Raw genomic sequence first — 14,682 nt, 5'->3', positions numbered from 1 at the left:
GGTATGCATGTTGTATTGCAGCCAAACTTGGAGATAAATCACCATGCAGACAAGTCCCTTGATAGCTTCTGTAAATGGCAGAAATCCATTCTCTCTCACCAAAGTGATGGAAACACCATTCCAGAAAATGGAATTGCCCACCATGATAATGCAGTCCTTATTACTAGGTATGATTCACTGATTTTTTCCCCTCCTTTCTGTTTCTCATTCATTTCTGTTTTTTAAAAATACTAAAGTGTAAGTATTTGTAGTAATCACATCAAGATGAAAATATTGCTTATATTGACATAATAATACAATATTCAGTAATAGATCATACATTTCTGTCAGTAATACATAAAGCATAAAGCCTACTGCATATGAAATGAAATAACAAAATTGTATGTTTCATGATTTTAAAAGTATTTTAGACTATTTATTTTAGAAAAAATCAAGAGCAGAACCCTAATAAGATCCTGCTCATGGAATTCTGAAAGATGTGCATTCTTCTATCTTTTTTGTAGTTTTGATTTTTTGAATCATCTTATAGATATATCAAACAAGTTTTAGATCATGGGGTATATCAATGGAAGACAGCTTTTGATTTGTATACATGGCTTATGGATGACTGCTGAGGGGCATAACACCTTGGTCTTTAGTTCTTGAACTTCAAGATAACTTTTTAATTTATTGATCATGCTTTTATCACAGACTTCAGGCACATGTAAATAGGAATTGTACTATGCTGACCTCACAGTTGCTTTGTGAATAGGTCAAAAGAAAATTACTTGCCTGAAATAGTTCAATCAGCTTCTGGGATTCATGTCCAGCTCTTTTTGCATTACCTTATGTCTGTTAAGACAATCCAGTATGGCTGAAAATATGCAGGTGACCGACAGATAGCAGCAAAATGTTAGAATTTTTTGTTGCTCTTTGCTGCCACTGGTGGCAAAATATCTGATATTTGCAGTTCTGGTTGTCCTAGCACCATGATGGTGAACCTATGACAAGCATGCCACAGGTGGCACGCAGCACCCTCTCTGTGGGCACATGAGCTGTCACTCCAATTCAGCTCTGCTGCGCATGCACATCCTGCTGGCCAGCTGGTTTTCGGGCCTCTGCAATGCATGCTCAAAGGGCGGGGAACATGTGGGGGAATGCATGTGCGGGGGTGGGGCATGTGCAGGGGGGACACACATGCATTGCATTTTGGAGAGTTCAGGCACGCGCACATTCACATATGCTCACACTTTAGACACTTGATCCAGAGAAGGTTAGCCATCACTGTCCTAGCACGTATATTCTGTGTGTTCATGAACCTCACTAAAATAATGTTCTTTTACTAAGGGAATTCATGAAAAAAATCAATGTGTCGTACATATTTTAATCAGAATAGTAAATAGTAATTTAAGAATAGTGGGCTACTTATTTTAAGAATTACTATTCACAGCTAATAAGAACTGGCTCAGCTTCCATGGTATTAAGCTTTTTCTGTTACAAAAGCCTTTGTTCAAGAATAATCAGTTTTGGAAACAGTGTTTGTATTCTTTCTAGTTCTTCAACCAAATTACCTTCAAAATTTCCCAGTGAGTTATTGACATGACCTTGCTTTTCCTCACAAATCTTCAACCTGCACTCTGAGAGCATTGTTTAGTTTCATTTCTAAATAATAGTTTCATTTTGCCCATGCTAATTGACAGTTTTAGTCTAATGTTTAGATCTAATGTAACAGGTCTAATAATTGTTTTCAAGTATTCTTTTCTACCTTACTTTTAGGGTCTCTACTTTCAAGTGTAGTAAAGTTCTTCATAATATTTTGTACTTTGTATATTATGATATGAAAGCGCATTTTTCTCAATTACAAACTTGTAAGGTCACTTGGGCAAAGAGAGACATTTCTGACTAGCAAAACACGTTTTGTCTGTAATTACTATTTCCATTCATTGAAAAGTTTACTATACAACTTTATATATGTATGTATATATGTGACTATACACGTAATATGATTTTGTTTCTTTTTTAGCTTTTCCCTTTCTTTCATAGCTTTGTGTAGCCTTTTTCTTTTTCTATTTTTTAAGAAAAATATTTAATAAAAGAAAGGGAGGGTTTTTTTTTAAAAAAAGGAGACGTTTTTCTGCAGGTAAAAATGAAATGAATCTTGGTTTTTCCAATACCAGTCTAGCATCATAATCACTGTAAAATAATGGCTTTTAATATGGTAACATTGTGAGAATGACCTTGGGAGAAGAGGAGGAAGAGGCACAGCCTAGACAATAGTTTGATAAACAGTTCAAGGGAATGATGAGGGATGAAGAAAAGTCTGGAGAATAAAAATAAGGGCAGAGAAAGATGCTTTGAGAGTTGTAAGTGTCTGTTATGATAATCTTACAGCTAAGATAGTGTTAGTATTTATGGTTTGTGCTTCTTGTCTGGGGTCAGTCTCGAAGGACTGTCACAAGACACGGGTGCATAGTTTATAAATTTTCCAATGTAATTAAACAAAAGGAAAAATTAAGTTAAGGTCATAAACAAGATAAATCCAAAGTTTCAAGTTTTGCTTACTGCAGAATATCTTATATATTGTTCCAATATACTCTAATAGTTTCAATTCTCAAATATATTTGTAAACAAAAATTCACAGAAGTGAACAAAGTTGAATTATATGGTGTGTGTGTGTGTGTAGAGAGAGAGAGAGAGAGAGTTATTTTAGTAGACTTCTTTCAAGAAGTTTGATCTAATGGTTAAGACACCAGGCTACAAACCATTGTTTTAATAAGAGCATATATCATAATTTGATTCTGTTTTTCCAACAAATCATTGTCTAAATTAATTAGTGGCATATAAGTAAATTGAAGATAATGTTGTTTAGGAAACAAATGCTTCCTATCTCCTTTCTGCTAGACTTTAAGGGAAGGGAAACGTATGCCGCAAAAGTTTGGCTCACTCAGAGGAGAGAGGATTTAAGGGGAGGAGGAAATGGCTGTGGGAGGCGATGTTAACCAATGCATTGTTAAATGCCTTTGTATGGGAGGGTGGAACCGATTTTGCAAAGTGAGGCTGAGAGAGAGCGTGCAGAGGGCAATGATGTTATGGAGCCCAGCCCAGCCCAGGCTACAGGGCAAGAAGTGGTCCCCTGTGCTGCCTTTGATGCCGATAATTTAAAGTGAGGCAAAATAATTTCTACTATTATTTCCAATGATAGTGACAATTCAGATAATCTGCTTCCTTTCAATCCATAAATTTTTAAGAATTTCTGCCCAGGACTATATTAAGTAAATTAAATGTTCATTTAATATGCTCCTTGCAAGAGATTCTTGAAAAGTTTTGGATTAGAAGGGAACAGATTATCTATATTTTCATTGGGGTAATAGTGATTAACATACATACAGTGATTTTTTTTAAAAAAAAGGATAGTGGATTATCAGATTAATAGCAATTAATGTACTCATTCTCACCAATCATGGTCCCAGGTTCAACAGCAGAACCAGGTCTTTAAGGATCTGTGAAAGGCCAGAAGATTAGGGCAAGTCTGATCTCCAGGGAACAATGTTCTTGAAGGTGAATGCCACAATAGAAAATGTTCTCTTTCTGAGCCTCACCAATGGCATTTTGTAATGAATGGGATTAAGAGCTGGCCTCTTCTGTTAGATCTAGCATAGGGGTGTCAAACTCGATTTCATTGAGGGCCGCATTAGGGTTGTGTTTGACTTCGGGGGGGGGGCTGGAGTGGCCGTGGCCGGTGTGGGCGTGGCCATCTTAACATTACTTTTGTCGGGGTGCCTGTGGTGGCCCAAGTGTTCTGCCAGAGAAAACAACTTGGGAGTGCTGTGAATGGCCCTTAGCTCCATTTTCACTGACAGATGATTGCAGGAAGCCATTGCAGCTCCATTTTCACTGGAAGAGGCATCGCAGGTCAGTCTTTTGCAATTCGCAGGGCAGCCCCATGACCAGATCTAAGTACCCCATGGGCCGGATGGTGACTTGGTACTCATCATTAATTGGTTTTACGAGGTGTGATGCATACCAAACAAATGTTTCCCGTAAGGAATAATGTAGTGAGTCACAAGGCAGTCAACACCAACAACTTCTAGCTTGTGCATTGATCACCAAACAAACAAATACCAGGACAAAATGTTTGTGTCAAAATGCATTGAGTACCAAATTAGATAAGTTTCAAGTAGTTGAGTACAAAGATACCAGTGTATATAACAAATATAAAATGCAATGCTTTTTAAATGATTTTTCCCCAGTGTTGCTCTGGTATTTTATTATGGTCTCACACAGAAAGGAAAAAACAAACATTTTTTGTTTGTCCACCCATCTCTACTCCCCAGAATAGTTCTATCTCATTTTAACAACCACCCATTACTTCTCATGAATTATATCCTATAATTCATAGGCTGTTAAGATTTTAAAGCTTTCTAGTACTGCTACAAATCTCCATATATTCTGTAGCAATGGCAAGACTTAGCACTAAGGAATCATAATAAACGTATTTGAAAATCTAGCAGCTTTAGCACTTACAATTAAGATTCTGTATTTTGATTGGATGAATGGGTGTTATTTTGGCACCGAGAAGCATCTACCAAAATAAATTAAGTTAATACAGGCATATCTTGGCTCTTTTTAAAACGTAGAAATATTCTTTTAATTTTTAACATTTGAAATTATTTCTTTAAAATAGACCTATTCTCAGTTTTACAGTGAATTAACTAATCAGTACAAGTATATTTTTGTCTTGAACTAAATGTAAGTTGTTCCAATGGTTCTTTGAAGACTAGCAGGCACTGATTCTATACTAAGGTGACCAGATTTTAACATTGGTAAAGCGGGACACAATTGACCGGGGGGGGGGGGTTGATTAAAAATTTGGTCTACATCCTTGCACCCCTAACCCTTTGAAGAGGGCAAGTCTTAAAGCTGTCAAGTTACAAGACCCTTGCACCCCTAACCCTTTAGGGAAAAAAACCCAGGGGTCTTCAAACCTGACAGCTTTAAGACTTGTGGACTTCAACTCCCAGAATTCCTCCTCCAGTCATGTTGGCTCAGGAACTCTGGAATTGAAGTGTGCAAGTCTTAAAGCTGTCAAGTTACAAGATCCTTGCACCCCCTAACCCTTTAGGGAAAAAAACCCCAGGGGTCTTCAAACCTGACAGCTTTAAGACTTGTGGACTTCAACTCCCATAATTCCTCCTCCAGTCATGTTTGCTCAGGAACTCTGGAATTGAAGTGTGCAAGTCTTAAAGCTGTCAAGTTACAAGATCCTTGCACCCCCTAACCCTTTAGGGAAAAAAACCCCAGGGGTCTTCAAACCTGAGAGCTTTAAGACTTGTGGACTTCAACTCCCAGAATTCCTCCTCCAGTCATGTTGGCTCAGGAACTCTGGAATTGAAGAGTGCAAGTCTTAAAGCTGTCAAGTTACAAGACTCTTGCACTCCTAACCCTTTAGAGAAAAAAACCCCAGGGGTCTTCAAACCTGAGAGCTTTAAGACTTGTGGACTTCAACTCCCAAAATTCCTCTTCCAGTCATGTTGCGGCGACATCATCTCCGTGGATCTGCTCCATCTTCGTTTTTTTTCACCGGGGGCAGGGCTGCCGCTGAAGATGCCGACGAGCCCCTGCTGCCACCAGAATAACTGCTGCCGCCTCCTCCTCCTCCAATAGCACCACCACATTTGCTGCCCAGCACTGTGGCTGAGGTGAAGCTGCCAAAGCTCCCGCTGATGCCTCCACCTATGGCAGCGGCGGCAGCACCACCTCCTCCGCTTGGAGCACTTGAGCTGGGCCCCACATTACCCCTGCCTCCTCCTCCTCCTCCACCAGGCTTTTGAGAAGCCATGAGGCTTTTTTTTCCTGCTCCCGCCCCCTCTGCCGCCTTCCTACTGGCTCCCGTGGCCTCATGGCTCCTCAAAAGCACGGGCAGGGGTGCCAGCTGGAGCTTTAGCGGCTTCACCTCAGCTGCAGCGCCGGACAGCAAATGTGGTGGTGCTGTTGGAGGAGGAGGAGGAGGAGGCGGCAGCAGCAGTTATTCTATGGCGGCGGGGGCTTTGGGGGTTCACTTCAGCCGCAGCACCAGGCGCAAGCAGCTAGGAATGGCTGCCCACAAAGGACCTCTGCAGGCTTGCTTTGCTGAACACAGGGCGACTGACAATAGTTTGAGCCGGCGTGGCCAGCGCAAACTACCGTCAGTCGCCTTGCGCTCATCAAAACAAGTCCGGGGAGGTCCTTTGCGGGCGGCCAGTTCTAGCCGCCTGCAAAGGACCTCCCCAGCTTCCGGAGCCTGTGACAGTAGAAATCACTGCGTGGCAGTTGCAAACTGTTGCGCGGTGTTTTCTTGCCACTTGCGCGGCCGTGCACCTTACCAAAAGTCGGGACTTTTTAAAAACGCCCCGGGACGCGGAACAAATTATTAAAAATCGGGACTGTCCCGCCAAAAGCGGGACGTCTGGTCACCTTATTCTATACACATGACATTGTAACAAACCACAATAACATCAAAATAATGACATGCATGCTAAGATATCATCACATAAATACTGCCATTATGAACTTGTATATTGCTTGTGTGAGAAAGAGTGTCAATAGGCATTAAACCAATTTTTTTATTTTTACTACGTATTTCCACTCCACCATAGCTATATATATGTCAACTTCCAGTGAATTATTCCTGAATAATATACTCCAAACAAATACATTGCTACCTGTGCATTTATAGAAGTAGTAAGAACTCAAAACTAAATCCTGATTCCTTCATTTCTCATTGTGAGACTATAAAGTAAGTAATGTTTTAATCTGATCTAATTACTACCTACCACACAGTTCTTACAATTACAAAGAACATTATATGAACAAATTAAACTGTTTTATCTTCTTACCCAAAAAGTAAAAATCAATTAAGCTTGATTTGCCTGAACATATAGATCCTGATTTGCCTGAACGTATAGATATGCACAGAATCATAGCAATGAAGCTTGGAAAGTAGCAAGCAACAGCAACACATTCAGTTCAGCCTGGTTGAAGAGCAATGAGGAAAATGAAAGATATACTTCTCTACAGAAGTATAAATCATCCAGAAAAGTAACATGTTTTTTGCGTTTGTTATTTGAAAATACAACAGAATAAATAATATCTATAATGTGTATTAATTTCACAGTGCGTGTAGTTGTACATTTGTAGCTTTTTTCAAAAGATGGAAGATCAATTAGAATATATATGGACAAGAATGCTATCATTTATCTCTACCTCCTATCTTATCCACTTTCACTTACAGATGGAATCTGTTCTTGCTGATTTATTAGTTAACTGTCTTGAAGGAATTTAAAACGAACATAGGATTATTGTGCTGATAGACTGTAGCCAACTTCCCAGTGATTCCATCCTCCCCATGCCTTATGCATTCTAGTAAGATGGGAGGGTTCACCTGGGACTATATATTTCTCTTTACATATCTAGTTTCAGCACTAAAATGCCTTCAAAATGCCTTTGAAGAAAATCAGGGGGAATGCATCGTGTTGATTTTCTTAGTGGTTTCATTGACTTTCAATATCATTGACTATGCCATCATGGTGGAGAAATTATCTGAGCTAAGTATGGGTAGAACACCTTTGTTTGGTTCTGCTCATTCATTCCTGGACAAATGCTGACAGAAAGTTTCTGTTCAAGTCAAGTGTTTACAATATGGGGTTATTTTATGTCCCCCTGTTTAACATTTGCATGAAACTGCTAAGTGAGGTCTTTTGGAGAGTTGAACTGAAGATCATCAGTGAGCTGATGACAACATCTCACTCCTTTTTGTTGTATGTAGAAATACTGAATCAAAACATGGTCATACTAATGGATTGATGATGGCCAAAAAACTGTCATTTAATCAGGACAAGATAGAGGTGCTCTTAGTGGATGATTCATCTACCAATTTGGGTAGTGTTCAACTTTCTTTTGTTTTTGGAAATGGATATAGTTTCCTCTAAATAATTAAGTTTGCAGCTTTGGAACAGTCTAAATTAATCTTTGTCAATAGAAGCATTAGTGTCCTCTGTAATATTAAGCACTTTTTGCCAGTTTAGGTTGACAAATCTACCAATTATAGTCCTACCTAGATAAATATAATCTTACAGTAACGCATGCCATGATTACTTCTTGAGTTATATGTGCTTGAGAAAGGTTTGGAAGGTAGAAAATGACATGACATTATGAACTACAAGGCTTCCTTGGTTTTTTTATTTGTATCCTGTCTCAGTTCAAGTTGGCATTTGTCTATAAAGCCTTTTATAGCATGGGACTGTCCTTGGGTCTTTTAAATGGGAGGGTTTTTTTTAGAGGGGGGGGGGAATGTCCTTCCAGGAAGGGAGAAGTCTGATACTAATTATGTTGGGTTTTGGTTTTTGATACTAGGTAAACATGCTTTTATTTAATAACATTTTTATGTAATCATGCTTTTAATAATCATTTAATATATTGATTTAAAATATATTGCTATAAATGTTTTAATTATATGGGATATGCTTTTGTTTTCTGATTTTAGTGTTATGCATTTTAATTACAGAATGTTCAGAATTGTTTAGAATTGTAATCTGTTTTAGACCATCTTGTCTTAAACTGGGAAAATTTAGTGTTAAATTTTGGTTTATTTTTTATTTTTTAAATTAAAAATCAAACCAAAAAAGAGGATGGTACAATACTTTAAACTGTATTTTTCAACCTCAGCAACTGTAAGATACTTGAACTTTAACGATCAGATTTCCCCAGCCAGCAAGGGGAATTCTGGGAACAGAAGTCCACACATTAAACTTGCTGAGATTTTGGAACATTGCTCTAAAAGCGGGAAATAAAATATCTTCATCTGTCTCCAAGCTGGAAATACTGATAATTATGAAATTAAGATCAGAATCTTTCAAACTGGGGTTGTTTCATGGATTCCTGTTTACTACACTATGGTAAGTAGTAGAACAGTTCACAAGCACATAGCAAATGGCCTGAATGTAACAGGTCAGAAGGAGCTGAAGCTGGATTGGATTCAGCTCCCATATAAAAATCTCAACAGCAAAATATTGTTCAATACATTATTTTATTTAATGTGTTCTTCTTCATGCTCAGTTTCATATAATTTATATCAATTTTTATAACAATAAAGGGTGAATCTGAAAAAAAATCCTAGTATTTTATTTCTGAGATGGACTACCTGTTTCCTAATCATAATCATTCAATTTCTTCTATAATTTCCATACAAATTCAACAGTCCTCTTTCATATTTACTTGAGTTCATTATCTGTTACACTAAATATGATAGCAAGCAGTTTTGCATTTGTAAAGCTTTTATCCTGTTAATTTTAACCATTAGTTTGCTAACATTTGAATTACATTAATAAAATATAGTTGCTATTAAATATGTACTTAATGTTTCTAGTATTTGTTCTATATGTTATTTATTAAAGTTAAAAATGATTTTGTGTTAAAATATTTTTTCACTGCACTTGGAGCATAACAGGACAATTTCCATGCTAAATGTATATGATTTATTTTAAAATAAGAGGAAGTGAGATATGAGCTGGTACTATAGGGGGTTCACTGATGTTCTGTTACCCAGGAATCATATTAATCAGGAACCAGTCATTATCTCTTTAAGGTATTGTTTAATATGGCTCTGCTTTAGATAATGTATACATTAAAAAGTAAGCAAAATGTAAAATAGTAAGATAAAACATTACCACTCAGTATTCTAAAATATTTAGGCAGGAACAGGTTTAATAGATTTAGAGTAATTATTGTTTTTCTTGTTGAAATACTAATAATTTGAAGACATATGGCTATAGCTTCCTAACAAAATGATAAATTGTTTTTTAAGGCCATAAATTACAAAGGTCCAATTTATCTTTTTTTCTTCCTGGAAGGTCTCTCTATGGCTTGAGACCAGAGGCTATGAACATATTGCAGCTTATAGTTTATACAAGATTGTAGGGCTGCCACTCCAGCTGGCTGCACGTAATTACAGTGATTGCAGACTGACAACTGGCATTTCACTACAGAAATGTGATCGATATTTAAAAACAGCACTGCTAAGAGGAATCTCTTATAAATATATCTATTTTCATTCTTTACAGATATGACATCTGCACATATAAAAACAAGCCTTGTGGAACTCTGGGTAAGGTTCATAGTGTAAGCTAAATGAGTATTTATTCTTTAAATGTTTCTATAGATAAAATGGCTTCCCTATATCTGTTTACATAAGGATAGATTTCAAAATATATTTTACTTTCAAAAAGGAATTTTTAAATTTTATTATTTGTTATTTTCAATAGCTGGATTACTTTAAAAGTCCAGAACATTATTTCCCAACCTCAGCAACTTTAAGATCAGCGGACATCTGCTTTCAGAATTCCCCAGCCTGCAGTGGTTGAGAAATACTGGTTTAGAAGTCATCAAAACAATATTTAGGGGAAAAGGAAGCTTATGCTTTCTTCATCATGAAGATTAGTCTGATACATTTCACATAATACAAAACGAACCCTTAGGAAAGACAGTCAAAAATCAAATTGTACATTGTAAAATTGTTATGTTTTAGAAAATATGAACAGCTGATGATTGCTGTGGGGTCAAAGCTTCCCTAACCTGCTAGCATTCATAAAGTATTCAGAAAACTTGCATGCATTGTATATTTAAGTCATTTTGCTCTGCTTTTAAATTATAATTTGCTACCCCTAATGACTGTATGATCCTGAAATTTCACTACTGTTTATATTCAAGTATATGTGGGCAGGATAAAATAATCTGTTCCTGGACAGATTTTTGGCGGTCTCCCCCATTTCCTTACTTTGGAAGTCATGTCTGTCCAGCACCTGGCAAAATACATGGGCCAGGTGGTATGATCTGAATTTGAACTCTGCATTCAAACCTAAAATCTTTATCCAGAATTTTCTAAGAGCCACTTAAATGCATATGCAAAACCAATTTCTTCTGGTATATGGAAAGGAATTCACAAATTCGATCTCTGCAGGATTTAACTATGTTCAGAAAGCTGCATTATTACTATCATCTTCTGTTAAACATGTTGAAAGCTGAGTGCAGAAGTTACAGTACATTCTTTCCCAGTTGATGATTAGGACGTGAGTTCTCCACATTCAAAAAATTGTTATGTCCTTGTCATTTGGAGCATGCGCAATTAGTTTGCAAGTGGCAGGAATTCCCACACTGAAACTGGGTAGAAAAAATGAAGAGGAGTCTGCAGGCTTAAATAAAAAGAGTGGGGCAACAGTAGCAATTCTCCAAAGTCAGCAGAAAGAAGGTAATATTCTGCCAGATACATAAAAACATACATGTTCCTTCGATTATCTCTCAAGTTTGGCATTGGAATATTATTTTGTTGATTACTTCATGCTGTGTTCCAGAGGCACTTGTCTTCCTATTTCATCCTGATGTAAGAATTCTATATTAAATTCCACTGTGATGACCCTAGGTATAAATTAAACTATACTTTATTCACAGCAGCCAGGATTTTTTTTTTTTTTTGTAATAAAATTTTATTGGTTTTTCAAAATTTATAGGGAAAAGGGTAAATGGACAGGTATACAAATTTTGGCAGTTGCAAAGTGTGTGAGGCCCCCCTCCCTCCATACCCATAGCGTACATTTATATATAATGCATTAGTATATAATTGATTATAATCAGCATATTAGTTCTATTATTAAATTCAATCAAATTAAACATTACAATATAAAATCCAAATATAATTCCATTTTCACTTTCGGTCAATTTATAATAATATGATTTTCATATTTATTTCTGTGATCTGAGTCTTCTTGCTATTGCCCCATCTCCCTCCACTGGCAGAGCTCTGGCCCCTCCCGTGTCCTGCGTGTCCGTTGTAGTGTCTGGTGGTTTCTCTAGGAGTGTTTTATTTTTTTCCATAAAGGCCTGCGCCTCTATGGGTGAATTAATTCTGATTCTTGTCTCCTCCCAGAATATCAGCATACCTTCAGGCATCAACCATCTAAACCACACCCCTTTCTGGTATAATTTATTCGCTAATTGCGAATAATTTTTTCTTTTTTCTCTAATCTTCTTAGGGATCTGCTTCAGAATGGTTATCTCCATATCATGATATGTCAATGCTTGCCCCCTTTGTACACCCAGAATTTCATCTCTTGTGGTTTTTCTAAGGAATTTAATGTGAACCACAGCAGCCAGGATTAATTCTTTATTTACTTCATCATTTACTATTATTTAAACCATCTATTAACAGACTTAAGGGATAACTATAAAATGTATGCAACATTAAATAAACAAGGTGTTAGATACTTGCTCTAACTTCAGTGGTTTCCACCAAGGTCCTCTGTTCTGGCGGGAACACAGGTTTAATCCTACTGGTCGAAGGGTCTGACAGTTCCCTATAAAAGGGTTGCTGTTAGACTCAACCTTCGCTGGATTGTTCTCACTTGTTGTACTTAATAAAGAGCTGTTGTTACCGTTAAGCCTGTGTGTGCCTATCCATTACCCAATCTAACACAAACTGCTTAGCATCACATCTTTACTATTCTGTTTTCTTTGCATTGATAAGAGACAGGGTAAAGCTTTATGTATGCATATATTGTTAATGCAAGCTAATATAAGGTAGTTTGATATATGAAAAATGAGAGTAGATCTTCTACCAGTTCCTATTACTAATATTAACTAGCCAGATATTTCAAGAATTGGATTTCAAGAACCATGCATGTTGTACCTTTTGGCAGTAGCATTCACTATATCAGCTTTATCAACTTTTGTTCATTTAATGTTCTATTTCATTATCACAAGTAGTAACTGTTCATGCACACATTTATAATCATAATATTTTCTTGTAAAATATTGTACAGTGAACAATATTAACAGTAAATATATAAATATTTATTACTTTATTTTCCAGCAGAAATATTACACAAATCTGTAGAGAAATTCTATTGAATTTTAGCTAAGTGTATAATACAGGTCACTGTTACTACTGACTAAAATGTGCTGCTTAACAGAATATGTGTGAATATTCCATTTCTCAGTGCGCAGTTCACTTGTTTTGTATTAGTTGCTTTACATTTCATAACGCCACATTATTTCTGCTAATGCAGATTTCTTTAGTTATTTTAAGGGTTTCTTGTAATCCTTGAATCCATTAAGACATTGAATATGTTACATAATACTGCTGTCTAGCCAAGTTGCCTCATTTTATGTTTGCATCCGATATTTTTGATATAAGGTTCACATTTTCTCATGCTATTGAATTTCATGCTATTACCTTGATCGAAAATTGTTAACTGAATTTTGATTCTTTCTATGCTAATGGCCATATTATCTAGTTTTGATGAGCAATCTATCTATTATTTTATCCAGGTTCCTTATAAAATCTTGACTTGGACAATACAATACAATCAAGGCAAGAATTAATTGGCTATTTCTTTATCAGCAGAGTTTATTTTCCATTCAATAGCAGGTTAAGAGAAATTCTGTATTACTGAACTTCTGGCTGGATAGTTTTTAGTGTACTACAACAATAACTTCTAGTTTTCAGTCCTAAATTTATCCAATGCTTTTTTATTAGATATAATTTCAATCCTAAACAGGTGAGAAAGTAACCGAGTTGATGAGTGTCAGTATTTAACAAATTTTGTTATATTTATTTTATGCAATGACAATAAAGACTATATTTTGTCTTTCACATTATGAATATACTGTATTTTTCGGAGTATAAGACGCACCTTTTTTCCTCAAAAAAAGAGGCTGAAAATCTGGGTGCATCTTATACATCGAATACAGCATTTTTGCTTCCCGAAGTCCCGCCCCTTCATCAAAATGGCCATGCATACCCTTATGGAGGCTTTCAGAGAGCTCCTGGGGGATGGGGAGGGCAGGAATGAGCAAAAAAACAGACCGTTTTTTTTTGCCCCCCCCCAGCCATCAGCAGCACTCTATAAACCTCCATAAGGCTATGCATGCAATTTTTTTGACAAAGAACCGGCCCATTTTCGTGAAAGGGAGCCATTTTTGCTCGTTTTTGGCCCCCTACCCCCCATGAACACTCTGCAAGCCCCCCCAAGGCTATTCGTGCCTTTTTTGAAAAAAAAACAGGCCTGTTTTCGTGAAAAACGGGCCGTTTTGGGGAGGTTTGCAGAAGGCAAAAACCTTTTCCCCTCTTTTGGAAAGCTCTTTAACTGATTGATGAGAATTAGATTGATCAAGTGCTGTGCCAGCAGAAACAAAATCTTAGGTGCTGCAGATTGTCAGCAATTTCCTTCTTCAACACATGGATAAATACACCTGGAAACATCTATAGTGGGGCAAAAAAGTATTTAGTCAGCCACCAATTGTGCAAGTTCTCCCACTTAAAAAGATGAGAGAGGCCTGTAATTGGCATCACAGGTAGACCTCAACTATGAGAGACAAAATGAGAAAACAAATCCAGATAATCAGGTTGGCTGATTTGGAATGAATTTATTTGCAAATTATGGTGGAAAATAAGTATTTGGTCACCTACAAACAACCAAGATTTCTGGCTCTCACAGACCTGTACCTTCTTCTTTAAGAGGCTCCCCTGTCCTGCACTCATTACCTGTATCAATGGCACCTGTTTGAACTTGTTATCAGTATAAAAGACACCTGTCCACAACCTCAAACAGTCACACTCCAAACTCCACTATGGTGAAGACCAAAGAGCTGCTGAAGGACACCAGAAACAAAATT

General features: G+C 36.9%; 2 protein-coding genes across 2 annotated transcripts in view; one reads left to right on the top strand and one right to left on the bottom strand.

The window, feature by feature from the left end:
• PPWD1 (peptidylprolyl isomerase domain and WD repeat containing 1) overlaps nt 1–14,682 on the bottom strand; it is a 356,454-nt gene that overhangs the window by 100,085 nt on the left and 241,687 nt on the right. The gene's annotated exons all lie outside the window — the stretch shown is intronic.
• ADAMTS6 (ADAM metallopeptidase with thrombospondin type 1 motif 6) overlaps nt 1–14,682 on the top strand; it is a 139,835-nt gene that overhangs the window by 53,120 nt on the left and 72,033 nt on the right. Inside the window, exons 7-8 of the mRNA XM_081940942.1 lie at nt 22–167; nt 10,077–10,120. Coding sequence (XP_081797068.1) covers nt 22–167; nt 10,077–10,120 — 190 coding nt within the window. The remainder of the gene's footprint in view (nt 1–21; nt 168–10,076; nt 10,121–14,682) is intronic.

Source organism: Natrix helvetica (genome assembly GCF_964273705.1).
Source record: "Natrix helvetica genome assembly, chromosome: 2".
Classification (NCBI taxonomy): Eukaryota; Metazoa; Chordata; class Lepidosauria; order Squamata; family Natricidae; genus Natrix; species Natrix helvetica.
Note: the sequence above shows the minus strand (reverse complement) of the source record. Positions and strands in the feature narration are given on the sequence as shown.